General features: G+C 42.7%; 1 protein-coding gene across 3 annotated transcripts in view; it reads left to right on the top strand.

The window, feature by feature from the left end:
• The window catches only part of BANP (BTG3 associated nuclear protein), a 110,067-nt gene that overhangs the window by 58,210 nt on the left and 34,692 nt on the right, over nt 1-17,165 (top strand). For all 3 annotated transcript variants that reach the window (XM_030956306.1, XM_030956307.1, XM_030956305.1), the window contains exon 11: nt 1,387-1,431. In XM_030956306.1, coding sequence (XP_030812166.1) covers nt 1,387-1,431 — 45 coding nt within the window. The remainder of the gene's footprint in view (nt 1-1,386; nt 1,432-17,165) is intronic.

Raw genomic sequence — 17,165 nt, 5'->3', positions numbered from 1 at the left:
TCCATTCCTGACCAGCTTATCTGGCACTGCAGTACTTGCACTTCTAATTTTTTTTTCCAGAAAAACAATCCAGTGGAATGGGATGGATAAAGGGATATGGGTAGCTGAAAATGGATAAATTCAATCCCAAACCCTCCAATTTAGGCTCAGCTCCCAAATCCAGGTGGATTTCCCTGTGTATGTGCTGAAGTTATTGGTTAGTTAAAAATCTCCTGACTGCTAAAACTGCTCTTGGATTTCTCAGGCACTTTGTTTAAATGCAGAAGGAATAGAAAAATCAGGTTAAACATTAATACAGGCAACAATTTGAATCTGTCCCATTTCCCTGTCAGGCTTTTCCCTTGCTGGGAAGTGGATCTGCCTGGCTTGGTTTAATCCCTGTCCAAAGAACCCAAATCACAGCTCATAAAACCACTTTGTGAAGGAACATTGTTAACACAGGCAGCTACTGGAGAATAAATATTATCATAAAAATTCTATAAATATTATAGTTAAAGGCTTGTCCTTTGAAGGGCCTGTCAGGCCTTGAGAGGGAGAAGAAAAGATTAAAATATCCTGGCTCTGAAGTGTGGTGCTGCCATAAAACTGGGGGAGTTTTTTGGGTAAAGAACCAGTAAAAAACTGATGATTCAGCAGAGATTGCTGGACTGGATCCTGAGGTTCCAGCACAGCCTGGATCCTTTGGCTCTTCTTGTCTGTAGGACTTTCAAAGGCTGCATTTGTCCCTGACAGATGAAAACATCTGGTTTTAAATTGATGACAATGTACACAAGTGAGAGAGGAGCTGCCAGCAGGAGAAACTGCACAAAAAAGGGGATTTTGTCCTCCAAAATGTGCTGTTTCACTGCAAGGCTCTTTTGGGAAGCTGCCTTTCCTTAATCCAAGTGTACTTTTGGAAAGACATCAGTGAACATGTGAATAAAAACTTCATGTCATAAAGATTTCCTGATTGGACTTTGGAGCTTAAAATACTTTGATTTATTGTTTTTTTTTAAATATCATTATTATAGATGTAATCCCTGTAATAGAACTGTGTTGGTTTTCAATATGGAATGAGGATAAATAAAAAGCAAATAGTAGATAGCTCTGCAACTTTGTAAAAGTGTTAGACTGCTAATTCTGGGATAGGGCTGGATTTCAATTTGCAGGTTTATATAAAGAAGGAAAACCAGAAGTTTTACCTCAGAAAAATTTTACATAAAACAAAAAAACCAAAACATGCTGGGTGGGAAAGGTCCTTGCTGTGAGGCTGAGTGGAGCTGGATTGCCCAAAGAACCTTCAGTAGAACTTTTTAAATTCACAGATTTCCTTCACATTGAAACAGATTTTTCTGCAGTTTTTGCATTCCCAAACTTGTGCTGATTGTCCCTTGTCTCCTTTTCCAGGGGAACCTGCAGATCCACCAGGTGCACGTGGGTCAGGACGGGCAGGTAGGAGCAGCACTGGGTGTCAGCAGCATTTTCCTTGGGCTTTGATGGAGGTTGGGATAATTCCCATTTTTAGTGCCTGGTTTAAAGAGCCAAACCTGCTCTGGTGAAAGAAATAACTTGCAAAAGGATAAAACCTGATGGAAATATTTGATATTTGGCCCAGCTTGGTTCAGCATTCCTGCAGGATGTTTTCTCCCTCTGTTTTCTCCTTCCTTTGGCCTGTCCCCTGTGCAAGGAGGAGCTGGGTTGAGTGCCCAGAATGTTCCTGTCTGCTCTCCTCAGTCCCAGGAGCTCAACATTTATTGAAAAAATTACTCTTTTTATTTACATTTGATCCTTTTCCGTGGCATGGCCGTCCTGAGGGAAGCAGATCTGCTCTTGTTCTTGTTGGTGAGAGGTTTTTTGAGGTGCTTCTGCAAACAGCAGGTGAGGAAAAGCAGCTTTTCCTTGGCTGAGCAGTCACTGACCATGGAACTGAGCTCAGGATTCCCAGAACTGCTCACATTTGATCTCAGACACACTTGAAATGTTAAATTCTGCTAAAACAGAGCACAAAAATCATCCTGCAAGAAGCTTCCAGGCCACCTGAATCAGAGTGTGATTATTATTACATTTAGTGTTGGTATATCTCTTTTAAAACTGAGTTTTCCAGATATTTAAATGGAATTAAAGTTTCAGTCAACAAAGCGAGTCAGATTCACCAGGAATTGTTTGCTTCCTGGTAAATCTGAATAAACTGGGAGACATTTGGGATCCTGCCTGGGATGGAGGCTCTCCCATCAGCAGGGTTTCCATTGCTTGAGATTTCTTAGTTATGGTTATTTTTTTAGTGAATTTTTAAAGTTATGGTTATTTTTGGTGAATTTTTTAGTTATGGTTATTTTTTAGTGGATTAAAAACCAGGAGCAAGCAAATATTTAAGGGATTTTTAGCTCTGTTCTGCAATAATTACTGAATCAGAGTGTGAGGAATTGTTTGGTTCCTGGTGAATCTGGATAAATGGGGAAACATTTGGGATCCTGCTGGGATGGAGGCTCTGCCATCAGCAGGTTTGGGGCTCACAGGAGCTCCCAGCACTCTGAACTTGGCAGTATTTGGATTTCAACAAGAAAATAATCCCCTGGAAATGTTCTTTGCTCAGGGCTGCATCAGAGGTGCTTTTGCAGAAGTGAATCTTGGAAAGGTGATTTTTTGGAGATGTTATTTTGGTATTTATTGGGTTTTTTTTCCTTCTCTGCAAAATACTGCTGTCCAAATGACACCTTATACTGGGTGGGTTTATATCTCTCTGAGTGTGGCACGTAGATGAAATTGAATTTATTTGTAATTAAAACCTCACAGCATTCTTTTCCCCTTGCATTTCCTGTTCCTGTGGAAATTTGCGTCCCCACATGTCTGTGCATGCACAGGGCTGTGTCATGGATGTGAGACAGGGAAGAGAACCATGATTAATGATCTTTTCTGGTATTTAAATGATGTTATCTGTCTGTGTTATCACTCAGATTTGGGATAACCTCTCTCCTGCCTCAGTGCTTGTTGGCTGTACCCACATGGATGGGAAATCAGTTTGACATCGAGGTTCTTAGGGAATTTTTTAAAACTATCTCTGTTCTGAGCTCTGCTTTTAAACTTTGGTTAGAACAAAGGATGAAATGCTGAGTTTTTGCTTTTTCCTTACTCACTCAGCTGCTTTTTGGTGTGAAGGAACTTCAGTGCCTTGAGCATCACCAGGAGCATTCCCAGGAACCCTCAGCTCCTCCTGAAGTATTTGCTGGGAAATTGGTATTTTTAGTGGATTAAAAACCAGGAGCAAGCAGAGATTTTGGGGATTTTTGGTATTAATTACTGAAAGCTTCAACAGCAGCTGAAGCACTGGAGGGGAGTGAGCAGAGGGGAGCTCTGGGGCTGCCCTGTGGGACCTGTGAGCCCCCAGAACTGCCCTGGAGAAGGAGTTAAACCAGCTCAGCTAAACCCTGCTGGTGGTTTAAGGCTGGGAGTGGGACTGATCCCTTCTCCTTGGCACCAGGAGTGGGATGAGAGCAAGGAATGTGGTCTGGGATGAGGGGAGGCACACACAGCACAAAGCAGCAGCTTCCACTCAGCTGCTCCAAGAAACTCCTGCAGTTTTCCCACCTGTCCATTATATTCCAAGCTTTTTCCTGGATCTTTTGAAGGCTAATCTGGATAATCAGGAATATGGAGAATCAGAAATAATGTGAGGCTTCTGTGGCTGAATGTTTTCAGCTGAATAATAAATACATCCTCACTGAAGACTGAATCTGAGCCTGGCTGCTGAATGCTCCCTGGGAATATTTCCCCGTGGAAATTCCTATTTTCCATGATTTTCTGGGCACAGAGCAGGGGCTGGGCGTTCCCCTGAGCAGGTGAGGTTTGGTGCTGCAGCTTCTCCATCCCAATTCCAAGTGAAAGGTTCACAAAGCAGGAACTTGGGAAGGAGGCAGAGAACAGCACAAACCTTGGTGAGACGTTAGCAGGGAAATCTCCAAAGTGCCACAGGTGCTCAGGTACCAAATCCTGGCTTTTTTGCAGAATTTTTCTGATTGTACTTTCCCCCCTTCTTGCCTTCAGTGTCCTGGTGGTTGCTCTGAGCTCAGATTTTGTTTTTCTGGCATCCCTGTGCATGGAATGAATGAAATCATTCCAGAGGAGCTCTGTCTACCTCCACATGTGTTCTATTAGTTGGAAGTTTCAGATTTCAGTGCACGTTTAATAAAAACCCCAAACTGCAAAAATAATTAAAGCTTCACATTAGCTGAGCCTTGAAACCTCAGGAAAGTGGGAATTTCTTTTTTTTTTCTCTTTGCATTTTATCCTTAGGAATTACCAGAAATTTTCACTTTTGTCTCCTTTGATTACCTGCCCTGCTCTTCCCCACCTCCATCCTTTTTTTCCTTGGAGTTTTGATCATCCCAGGAAATGTTCAGTGTGTCCTGTGCCTCAGGGATACACCTGGGATATAAAAACCAGGACAATTCCAGGAGTTTCCCACTCCTTAATTCCGTGTTTTTAGCCATTCCATGTTATACACCCTCACTGCCAGTGTTTCTCCAATTTAGGGATTAATTAAGTGACACCAGGGAAATGGTCTTTAATTATTGCCTGGTTCTTAAATGGAAAAGTTGATGTCCTTTAAAATCTAAGATAGGATTGTGTGTGTGTTCAAGGAGAGCCAATGATTTGTTCTGCTGCAGGAATGAAAAACCGGGGACAATTGCAGCATTTAATTCACTGTGGGGGAGTGGGAAAAGCAGGAAAATCCAGGATGGGGCTGGCAGGGAAAAAACAGCAAAGAGTGCAAAGAGCTTTTGGAGGAGATAAATCTGCAGGATTGCTTCTGCCAGGTTGTTTCTACAGCAAAGAAAGTTGGGATTTTGTGAATTGTGGACACAAGAGTGTCCCAGGAGAGCCTGGAATCAGAGGGGTGCTCTGAGAGAGGGAGGGATCCCATCCCACCCTTCTGCTCTTGGATGAGGCTTTGGATGGAGCAGGAATTGCATTTTCTCCCCCTGAACTTTGCCTCTGATGACTTCAATAATAGAGTGTTATCCAAAATGGAATATATTATCCTAAAACTCAATATATAACCCCAAACTGAATATATTATCCCAAAAATCAGTGGTAATTTTTAACAATGTTAAATGTTGTTAATGTTAACTTTGAATTCAGAGTTTTCCACCCCCAGACCTGTTTATTCCCATGTTTTTATTCCAGTCTGGAGCAGGGATCCATTGGCACTCCCTTGAAGTAATTTAAACCTCTCAAAATTGACCTTTATTTCATTTACCAGGATGGATAAATATTCTCAGAGACTTCTTTTCCAGATATTAAAATATTATTCAAATATGGCTATTTAAATTATCCAAAAATAAGAAAAGAACCTTCTAATGCAATTTTTAACTTGCACAAATTTAATCTGCACAAATTATATACAAATTTAATTTATATATAATTCATTTCATTGGAATATTCCAGATTTAAACACACTGCCATGCTTTATTTGAGTTGCTCAGTCACAAATTAATCCAAGGGAGGAATTTTTCCCTCTCCCCAATCCAGGAGCAGCAGAGGGCAGTAGCATTAAGATGATGCTGAGTTGTTTTCTGAAGGAATGAGAGGGAATTTGGAGGGGGGAAAATGTGGAAATTCCGTGCTCCTCCTGCTGCTGCTGTGGAATTCCAAAAGGTTTTCCCAGTTCCAGCCCAGCTCCTGGAATAACACACATGGAGAAATGCTTGTTACAAGAAAAAAAATTTAATTAAAAACTCACTGCAGCTCAGCTGGAGCTTAAAAACTCCTTGATTGGTTTGGAAAGAAATTAATTATTATTTTTAACTGATAGTTCTTCGGGAATTGTAGTAAATTGTCCTAAATTTGCTCCTGGTTTTAAGAGCAAAAAGGAAAAGAAGAGTTTGGAAACAATTGTGCTTTGTGCAAACTCTGTGAAATCCCAGAGTATTTATGGAAACTCTATTTATGGATAAATAAAAGTGTTTAAATATTTAATTATACTTAAATAGAAGCATTTTACAGGCAAGATTTTTCATGTGTGCTTGAGGATTTTTGTGGGCAAACTTTTTAGTTTGGTGTTCATAGAGCTGGTCCCCACTTTGTCCCTCAGAGTAATTAATCCAAAACCCTATTTCGTTCTGAAAACTTAATTTTTAGGCAAAGTAGTTTTTTAGCAAATAGAAATGGAGAAATTTTCTTTTAAAGCAGTCCTAAAACTTAGGATTAAAAAAGGTTTGAGGGAAAATTCTCTGACTTGGTGATCAGTGTTACCCAAAATATCTCCAGGAAAATTAATGTTGTAAGGAAAACAGGAATACTTGTACTAAATCTGGCTTAAAAATGAAGTGTAATAAAATATTTGTATCTACACATGTGCATGTAACACAGATTTCTGCATGATTAATTTATAGTTTCACTGCAGAATTTAGGATGGGTTTGGAGGAAGTTTGCACTTAATTTGGAAGTTTAAAACAGGATCAAACAGTGCCCAGGAGGAGAAAAACTGAAACAAATTGGGCCCATTTTATATTATTATTATTATTATTATTATTATTATTATTATTATTATTATTATTATTATTATTATTATTATTATTATTACTATTATTATTATTATTGTTTTTGTTGTTGATGTTGTTATTGTTGTTATTGTTATACCAGTATCAATATTATTACCACCATCATAATAATCATCATCATGATAATAATTATTTTATTTCAGTGATTTTATTTTTAGTATTGCATTATTATTAATTTTACTATTTAATTCTATTAACTTATTTTATTATAATTAATATTAATAATCTAATTACAAATGGTAGAATTCCACTACCTCATCACAAAGGACAGACCTGCAGTGACACCCAACCAAACAGCAAATAAGGAAAAACTTTCAGGGATTTGGAAGGGAAAAGACATTTTCTGTGGTTTCCCAGCTGAGGTATTGAATTGAAAATGCCATTTTTGCTCCATGGCAGAGTGGATCCACCTGGGGGAGATGAGGGAGGCCAGAGGCTGGGCTGGGGCAGAGCTGTGCCCTGGATTTCCAGGATTTCCCCTTTATGGCAGCAGCTTTTCCCCTCTCCAGGTCCCTGTCCCAGTCCAAAATCCCCCTCCCTCACCTCACAAACCTCTCCTTTTTCTTTGCCTTTCTGATCAAAATGCACAGAGAGGTGGCAAAACCCGCTTTCATTTTCATTTGTTATCAAACAGGAATTTATTTTATCCTCCCAATGACTTTTTTTCCATTTGTGGAAGGTTCTGGCTGCTGGGAAGAATGAGCAGAGGTGATTTGTTAATCTCTTACAGGCAGTTCTTTGATAGTCCCTCAGTTCCCAGTGATCTGTGCTTGTAAAACAAGATTTTTTAATGAAGCCTTTGGAAAAGGAGAATATTTTCTGCCTGTTTTTTGATTTTTCTCCTCAGAGAAAGTGGGTTTGTTCCATTAAAATTCCATTCAAGCAGACAGGAGCATTTACAATGCTCCAAAGAATACCTTCTCTATTTTGGAGTATATTATGTTCTTTATTCACCCAAATCTTGTTTTAATATTGCTGTAAACTTAATAAGAAGAGATGAGATAGGAAGTGATAATCTTTTAAATATAAGGAAAAATCATTTTCTCCACCTTGATAGGAGGCAGAGGTCTAAGCTGCCTCTTATTAGAGCTGTTGCTAATAAAAATCTCTGCTTGTAGGCTGGCAGTGCTCACAAAGCTATCGGGCTCATCTGGAGAAATCATTTCTTTTTTGTTGTGTTTATTTTTTTTTCCTGCTCTTCATTTATGATTTTTCTCATCATGTGATGCCAGCCCTGTCCTGATGCTCCACATTTCCCTTATCCCATCCCTGTGCTCCACTCTCATTTATTTGGAATTTTGGAGTGTCTGGAGCATTCCCTCCTTAGGAATCGCTGCCCACATCCCAAATCCCAAGCCAGGGGGGATTTGGGGATTTTGAACCTGGAGAAAAGGAGCAGAGAGGAAATTCCCTCTCCCTTCCCACTCTGGGAAGCCCCACAGGGAATCAGGGGAGTTCAGGGTTCCCACATTTAGTGTGGCAGGGTTAAATGGCATTTTGGGCTGGTCACAGCTTTGGGAATCTGTGATCATTAAAAATGGGAAAAGGCTCCTGTTTTTCATCTTCTCTCTGTTAAAAAAAGTGGATTGTTGCCAATTTCAGGCACCAAACCACCCCTTTTAAATCTAAACCTCACCTGAAGGATGAGTTTCTCTTTTTCAAAGCAGACCTGGGTGATTTACAGAGATTTTGAGCAAGGTAGTGTTAAATTCAGTGAAATTTGACAGTTGATTGACTTTTGTTTGTGTTCAGAGATTTAATCCTTCACGTAGTTCAACTCCATTTCCAGCCAACTTTCCAGAATCCTTCATATATTTCAACCTAACTGAGCAATAAATAAATGTTATCTACAGAATTCTGATAAACTGAAGAAGGATGATCCAAGATCCTGAATTTGGGATTAGGTTTGCACATCTATTAAAATAAAAACCCTACCAGATGAGCACTTTAAGGTGCTTAAAGATGATCCTCAGTTGTTTTGTGAATGAATGAGGAGGGAACTTGGAGAAACGAGCTGCTCCTTGATTTAGACATTAAAACCCCCCCTCAGCAGCCCAGTTTTAATTCCTGCTCTCAGCTGCTGTTTTAATTAGCTGGAACAGATTTCCTTCATTCAGGGAGGAACATTTGGAAACTCTGTTTGGAAAACCATCCTCTGTAGCCATTTCTTTGGTGTTCTGTGACCAGAATTCCTCTTGTGGAGTAAGGATTTGAGTGCTGAACTTGCTCTGTTTGGTTCCCAGTCTGCTGGGATTAATTGGCTCCTGCTCCACCAATTATCCATTCAGAGCTATCAGTTCCTGCCCGGGCTGGAAGGAAAATCAGAGCTGCTTCAGCCACTTAGATACAAACTCTGGGCTCCCACCAGGCCTGACTGAATGAATCTCTTTGAAAACTTGCCTTTTGATTTTATTTTTAATTTTTTTTTTTTAAATAACAACTATTTTTATTCCTGAAATCTGTCAGTCTGGAATGTTGCTAAATGTTTGTGTTAAGCAGCACAAGTGAGTTCAGCAGGAGGAAGTGTTGGGATTATTGAATTTCCAGGTAACTCTTGTGGGAGAGGTGGCGCTGCCCATGAGGGACTTGTCCCACAGCAGTGGCACTGGACAGGGTGACAGGACACGGGGAATGGCTTCAAACTAAAGGAGGGACAGCTTAGATGGGATATTTGGGATAAATCCTTCCCTGGCAGGGTGGGCAGGCCCTGGCACAGGTGCCCAGAGCAGCTGGGGCTGCCCCTGGATCCCTGGCAGTGCCCAAGGCCAGGCTGGACACTGGGGACAGTGGGAGGTGTCCCTGCCATGGCAGGGATGGGAACAATGTGGATTTTAAGGTCCCTTCCAACCCAACCCATCCTGGGATTGTCTGAAATCCAGCCCAGCCCATCCTGCATGGAGTTGGTGTGGGGTTTGTGATGCCCCAATGCCAGGGGGTGTGAGAGCTGGGAGGGAAGAATGCTGAGATTGTAGGAAAAAGTCCTGAAAATTATTAGGAATTCCTTAAATTATTAGGACTGTGTTGGTCTTTGAGTTCAGGTCAAGGCCTGACTTTCTCCTGTTCTTTTGGAAAATATCATTATACAGAACATTTTTGAGGCACTTCAGTTGTAAAATCTTCATTAGAGATGCTCCATTGTGAAGATTTAATTTAGAGGCTTTTCTTTTCTTTGAAGTCCTTTCAAAGGTTAAGATGATTTTATTCAAGGTGGGGTTATTTTATGGAACAAATCAAAACCTTTCATTTTCCATGTGTTGAGTAATGCCTTGTTCATTTTAATGGGAAGCCAGTGGAATCCATTTGGAGTCTGCTGTCAAAGTTGATTTCTTTCAACCTCTGTCCCTGATCTTTAAAAGAGCAGAATTTGGTCTCACTGATGACAGTTGGATAATGAAAAAGGAATGACAGCCCTCCAGAGCCAGAGCTTTCCAGAGTGAACATTCCATGTTTTTAACAGTTTTAGTCTCATTTCCTGTTCCAGTAATCAGGCTGAGCCAGATAGTTTTGTAAGTATTTATTGTTGGGTTGTTTTTTCCCTTGCCTGAAGTATCAAATAGGAAGGGTTTTCCTTTCAGCCTCATATCTCAGATAAATATAAATTATCAAATTACAACAGTGGGATCCAACTTCCCAGACTTTGTCAATACTGAGCTTTTGACATTCCTTATTTCCACTCCTTAAATTATTGACATTTCAAAAATCTGTGGTTTTATCTCTTCAGAATTTGCTATAATGAAAAACTCAAATCCTTTAACTGTGGATTAGTGCATCAGTGTAAAAAAGGGAAGTCAATTCCTAAAGAAAATCAATGATATTTAAATTATTGCCTGGTAGTGCATAAGATCTCTTTAAATCTGTTTTGCTTAGATGGGAAAACACAAATCAGAAGTTGATTTTCCCAATGATTCTGCATCCATGGCATCCATCAGCCCTAATCCAAACATTTCCAAGCACTGATGATGAAGAAAAGGACTTTAAAAGACATTTTTGAGCCTTTGGGCTGGGCTTTATTAGCCAGACCATGCTGTCAGTACAAGAAGTGCCATTCCTTGGGAATTTTTTCTGAATTCATTCAAATGCCAGATGAATTCCAAATGTTGATTTTTGAGAGATGGTGTTTTCTGTGTCAAGGCAAACATTTTATTAAGATGATAAATGGCTTTGTCATCTGTTTGTATTTTGCCTGTAATTATGATTAAAGCAGAAATTTGTGCAAAATGTTTGAATGAACTAAAAATCACTGGGTTCTTTTTGACCCAGCAGAGTGCAAAAAGCAAAAGCTACAAAAATTCCCAGACTTCCTTATTTTTTTCCCTAATTTGGAAAGTTATTTGTTTCAGGGAGAAAAAACTGAAATATCATGGAATTATGGAATAGTTTGGGATGAGGGGATTTAAAGATTGAGTTCCACCCCTGCCATGGGCAGGGACACTTTCCATTATCCCAGATTTTTCCAACCTGCTCTCGGACACTTCCAAGGATGGGACATCCACAACTTCTCTGGGAAGCAGTAAAACTAGGGAAATATGGTAGCAAAACCACAAAAATAATTTATTTTTCAATATCCAGCCTCAAATATATCAGAATTAAATATTCTGTGAGGGGGAAAAATGAAAGTAAAAATTATTTTCAGCGTTAAAAAATAATTAAAAATCCAGTTGGCTTCAGAATCATCCTAAAAAAGGAGGAGGGATTTGAGAGCAGCTGCCTGGGATGTGTTTGGCTCCATGCTCCATTAAATTTTATGGCTGATCTGACATTATCTGCTCCAGAGTATCCTGGCAGGAATCAGCCATTCCAGGCTGTGTTCAGGACTCTGTGTTCAATTTTCTCCTTGGAGCTGGGATGCAGGTGGGCTCAGGTGTGTGCCCTGCTCAGCTGTGTGCAGCTGGAATGAAAATCCCAAGAAAAGAGCAACACTCCTGGCATTTTGTGACCTATTCCTAGAGAAAATTGCTTTAAAATTCAACTTTTCCCCTCATCTCTGCAGATCTGGACAGTGCAAAGGTCTGAGTGTAACAGAGAGGAGAATTGTTGGGAGAATTGCTCCTTTGAAAGGAAAAAATTGGGAGCAACAATTCCCATTGTTTTTTCTGACCAATGAACAGGTTCAAAGGAGAATTTGAGGGAATATTTAGTGTCAGGACTCTGCATGCTTCTCCAATTAAACAGAAATATTTTGTCTCGCTGACTAAAGTTTGACAATTAATTAAACGAGCTGGAGGTTAACACAGAGTGGGATCCTGGAGCATCCAGGGAATTCACATTCCTCAGCAAGGGAGGTGATTCTGGCTGGGATATTTTGGAATTCAAACATTTTCTAAGCACTCAAACCATCATAGCAGAGTTCAGCCCAGCCCTTGTCAGTGATCAATTAAAATGATGCTCCCTCCATTAGGAAATCCTGGAAATATGTAACACTTAAATAGATATTTGTGGATGTAAGAGAATTTGAGGGGTGAATTCCAAAGAAAAAGCCCAGGGTTTGTTTCTGGGGTTGGACTCAGTGCTGGCAGGCAGCAGGAGCCTTTGGGTTTGGGAGCTGACAGAGTTTTTTGGGTTGACAGAAGCCAGTTCCTTGGTTTTACCCAGATTTTTTGGGACTCTAGTATTTTATTCTGTGTGAATACCTTGTTCTGTATTTAAATCTTCAAATTGATTTAGAATATTTTGATGCTGGAGTTGTTTTGCCTGTGAAAAAAACAGGTAAAAATTGATTTTCTGCTCTTAGGATTATCTAGAACTGCCTTGAGAATGAGCTTGAATAAACCCTTCATTTTTATCCTGTTCTTTGACCTTTCTGAGCTGCTCTTTTCAGGTCAAACCTCAGACTTTCTCCACTCCTACATTTTATTTACAATATTCATCCATATGTTTAATCAGGGCTTGGTTTCTCCCTCAGGAGAGTCTTTGGCATCTTTTTTCTTGAGTTGCTCCAGGAAAATTTTGACTCCTGAAGGATCTTTCTGTGTTGGTTTGGTTCCCCTGGTTTGTGTTCTTTACCCATCCAAGGCTGCCTGGCTCCTGCCTCCCTGCCATTCCTGCTGGAATTCCTGCTGGAATCCCACTTTTAGGGGACAGCTCCCAAAGACCTCCCAGCTTTTTGTAAATTCACAAATTTGGGATTTGGGCAACTCCGGTGTGTGGTGACTCCAAGGAAAACCTTTGATCCCAGAAAGGTTCTGGCTCAGCAGCACAGATGTGATCTCACATGATGACCTCATGTAAAAATCACCACGTTGGAAAGAGATCAGAAAACACCAGGATGCCACTGGGATTCTTCCTGCTCGTTTTCCACGTGCTGGTTTGATATTCTCGTGCTGGTTTGATATTCCCATGCTGGTGGTGTTTCCTGTGAATTATTGGAAGTCATTTTCCTCATCAAGATGAGATTTTTTCATCATAAATCAGTTCTGTGATGTTCTATAATCAGTCCTTCTCCCACAGCTTCACTTGGGAGCAATATGAGAGATCCAAAATCTTTATTTCAGGAAAAAATCTGTGTTGTGCCAGCTCCCCCCCTCCACCAGCAAGGTGCAATATTTGGGGGACAGCACTTTTAAAAGCTGAATTTTTGGGACAAAATACACAGGGTGAAGGTTATTTTGTTTTTCTTGTGAAGCCAACTTGGAACAGGAAATACAATTTTAAAAAAAGCCCAGCCCAAATGTGCACATGTGATTTTTCAAGGATCTGATTGATGCCTGAATTCCATGTGGTCCAAGGCATACAAGGAAAATTGAGGGATATCCTCAGTGGGAGAGCAGAGGATGTGAAACATGCACTGGAGTGAAAATTTGGTATAGGAGAAAGTTGAAACAAGAATGGACTGAGCCCAGCTCCAGGGAATAGGGCTGGGCAGGACTTGCTGCTTTGGACACACTTGAGCCACTTAATTTTGTTTTAACTCAGAAAGGAGAAGGTAACTGGGACATTGGGTCAGAGAAAGGGGAGCAGTGCTGCATTCCAGGAGCATCTGAAGCACCAGGAGATGCAGTTTTATCCTCTGAGGCAGGAGGTGCTAAAAGTGCCTGAAATCACAGAAAGCCCTGGGACTGAGCACAATTCCACAAGTGTTTTCTCAGTTCTGAAGGGTTTTTATTGTTTCTGTGGTGAGAGATGAGGTTGTGATAACGAGCTCATGGAAGAGCCTCAGGAGCAAAAAGCTCTTTAAACCACTGGGATTTTCCATCAAAACAAGGCACTGGGTTAGGGATGAAACTGGCTGCAGCTCCAGAATCATGGAATGGTTTAAACTGGAAGGGACCTTAAAATTCATCCCATCCCACCCCTGCCATGGACAGGAACACCTTCCACTGTCCCAGGCTGCTCCAAGCCCTGTCCAGTCTGGCCTTGGGCACTGCCAGGGATCCAGGGGCAGCCCCAGCTGCTCTGGGAATTCCATCCCAATCCCAACCCACCCTCACAGGGAGGAATTCCTTCCCAATATCCCATCTATCCCTACATTCTTTCAGTTTAAACCCATTTTCCCTCATCCTGTCATTCCATGCCCTTGTCCAAACCCCTCTCCAGCTCTCCCAGAGCCCTTTAGGTGCTGGAAGGCTTCTGGGCTTGAGGAGGAATTCCAAATACTCCAGGAAAAAAGACCTGGAGCCACAAACCACATGGATCAGAGAGCTGGAGCTGAGCAGAAATAGACTTGTGAAATTTTTCATTTTGAATAATCTAGCAGCTCTTCCTCCTCACGAGGACACGAGGGTCACAACAACATCCCTGAGAGGCACACTTATATTTTTATTTGTGTTTTAATCGCTTTAAACCAGACAGTTTTGTCAGATTCTCATTGGAGCTCAGCTCAAGCCCTGTTGAGTTTTGCAGCCTGGTTTTGCTCACACAGAGCAGCCACGGCCAAGGGACAGCCCAGGGGGACAGCTGGGGCTGCCAGAAGGATTTCTGGCCTGGGTTCATGTTTGTTGGGATCTGTAGTGTCGGGTTAGAAAAATCTCTGTTGAGCCTGAGCAGCGCTGTCACTATTTTGGAAGTGCTCTCAGATGGGAGGGGTGATAAATAATGCTCTGGAATGATGGTCAGTGCTGTGGGAAGGGCCCCACGGATGAGGCAGGAGGTGCTGTGGGGTTTCAAGCCAGGATGTCCAGGTTGGGACACAGGGAAAGGTCTGGAGGCAGAAGGAAAGGGGGATCCTGGAGTGGGGTGAGCCTGGGGCAGAGGAAGGAGTGAAAGAAGGGAGGAGGAAGGAAGGAGCGCTGATTTTCCATGGCTTCAAAAGAGGTGTGAAATCTCTTTGGAAAGAACCTGAGTTTGAAAGTTTCCAAAAGGGACCAGGAAGAAATCTCCAGGGAAGGCAGCAAATCCATGGGGTGGATGTGGAAGCCCTTTGGAGGAGCTCAGCAGAGGATGCACAAAGGTCACCCTGGAGGTGTAGCTGCCACTCCTGGGCTGGCCTAGACAGGGAAGAGATGCAGAAGAGATTCCTATGTCTGGATCAGCAGCCAAGGAATGTGAGGGATAAAGATAACTTGTGGCATAATTATAAATCCACGAATTCTTCACCCTGCTCCCCTCAAAGCAATGAAACACAGGAAGCACCAGCACTGAGACAGGACCAGAATGGTTTAAAATTTCTGCCTTTTTGTATTTTACCTCGGTGTAATCAGGAGCCAGAGCTCAGGAACTGGGATGTGGAGTTGGTATAATTCAGGAGCTGGGGTGTGGAGTTGGTGTAAGATCATTGTTCACCAGTGCAGTGGAAAGGAGGAGGAGGGTTTGGCTGTGCTGCAGCTCTGGGAAAAGTTTCCATGCTGCACCTGAGGCCTGGCCATGAGCTGGTAGTGCCAAGGAGAGCAGATGGGTGATACCCCAGTGGAATGTGGAGTTTGCTGCTGCTCCAGGATTCCCAGTGAAGCCAGAACTGGGAGACACTGGATGTTTGCAGCCGTTGTTCCCAGAGCTTTTGCCAAGAGCTCAGTGGAGCAAAGGGCAGAGTTAAATTTAGTCCGTGACAACCTGATCAAAACCAACCCAACAAAGGCAAAGCCTATCCAGCTCCAGGCCCAGCGTGGCCTCTGGAGCTGCCAGAGCTACCACAGAGTTGGGATCTTGTGGAAAATCCTTCCAGCTCTGGCAGCAGGAGGCTTGAGGCAGTTGCACTGCTGCTCTCCTGTGTCAGTGTGAGCTCAGCAGGCCTGGGAATGCCTCAAGATTTTATTTAAGGTAGAAACCCAGGGGTTTTATGGAATGGTTTGGGTTGGAAGGGACCTTAAAATTCATCTCATCCCACCCCTGCCATGGCAGGGACATCTTCCACCATCCCAGGCTGCTCCAAGCCCTGTCCAGCCTGTCCTTGGGCACTGCCAGGGATCCAGGGGCAGCCACAGCTGCTCTGGGCACCTGTGCCAGGGCCTGCCCACCCTGCCAGGGAACAATTCCCTCCCCAAATCCCATCTAACCCTGCCCTCTGGCAGTTTAAAGCCACCCTGTCCATGCAGAAATTCCTGCTGGTGTCCAACCTGAGCCTGCCCTGGCCCAGCCTGAGGCCATTCTCTCTCCTCCTGTCCCTGTTCCCTGGAGCAGGGCCTGACCCCCCTGGTGGGGGGTGGGACAGTGGAAGGTGTCCTTGCCATGGCAGGGATAGAATGGGATGAATTTTAAGCTTCCCTTCCAGCTTAAACCATTCCAAAATTCCTCCTGGCAGTAATTTCTAGGGAACAGAAAGCCCCCCCAGAGCCCGCTTTTCCCCTCATGGCTCCAGCAGTGGCACAGAGCATTTTCCTTCTGAAACAGGAATAACGTAACCACAAAAACTGCAGTGAATGTTCTGTGTTGTGTTGATGTCAGGTGTGAAAGGTGCTGGAATTGCTGCTCAGCTGGGCCTTGGAGCAGGGATGTGATGTTCAGGCCTTGGAACAGCTGGGCTGGAGCCTGGGCAAGGTGCTGGGAAAGGCTTCCTTCATCCCAGAGCCAGCTGGACAGGACAGCCCTCACTCCAGCAGTGGTGTCAGCACTGAGGGAACACAAGCCACCACACCAGGCCCAGCTCCTTCCATTTTCCCTGATCCTTTCATTGAGGAGAACCAGCCTTGCCAGCTGTGCACAACCACCTGTGTTATACTGTCACTTTTTAAGCTGCCTGCCTCTCCTCAGGAGGAGAAGATGACACTTCTGGAGGCCTTCAGCCTTCATTTCTCCCCTCTAACAAGATCAGGCTGCTGCTGAATCTTTCCCCTTGTTTTGTGTCAATTAACACCAGGAGGTTGCTCTCTGAGCAGCCTGGGACAGCCTTTATCTCCTTCATCTCCAGGGCCGTGTTTGTGCATCAATATTTGTCAGGAATTGTCTTCCCCACAATGATCTGTGGAGCAGATTTTCTTCATTAGGCCCAGCAGTGCTGGAAGATGCAGGATTTCACAAGAGAGTAAACAAAGGCGGGTTTGTGGTGGGGCACTGGCCCCACGTTCCTGTCAGTCCTGTGGTTCTCATTCCTGCTGCTGCGGCCTCATTGGAGCGGGCAGGGTGAGGATGGGAGACACCACAAATCTCAGCATTTCAGAGGGAATCATTCCTTCCTTGGAATCACTTTAATGGAAAACCAACATCCAACCTGATGAGAAAAACGTGCAAAAAAACCTTTTCTTCCTTCTCTTTTTT

Source organism: Camarhynchus parvulus, chromosome 11 (assembly GCF_901933205.1).
Source record: "Camarhynchus parvulus chromosome 11, STF_HiC, whole genome shotgun sequence".
Lineage (NCBI taxonomy): Eukaryota > Metazoa > Chordata > Aves > Passeriformes > Thraupidae > Camarhynchus > Camarhynchus parvulus.
This window is presented reverse-complemented; position numbering and strand designations above follow the sequence as displayed.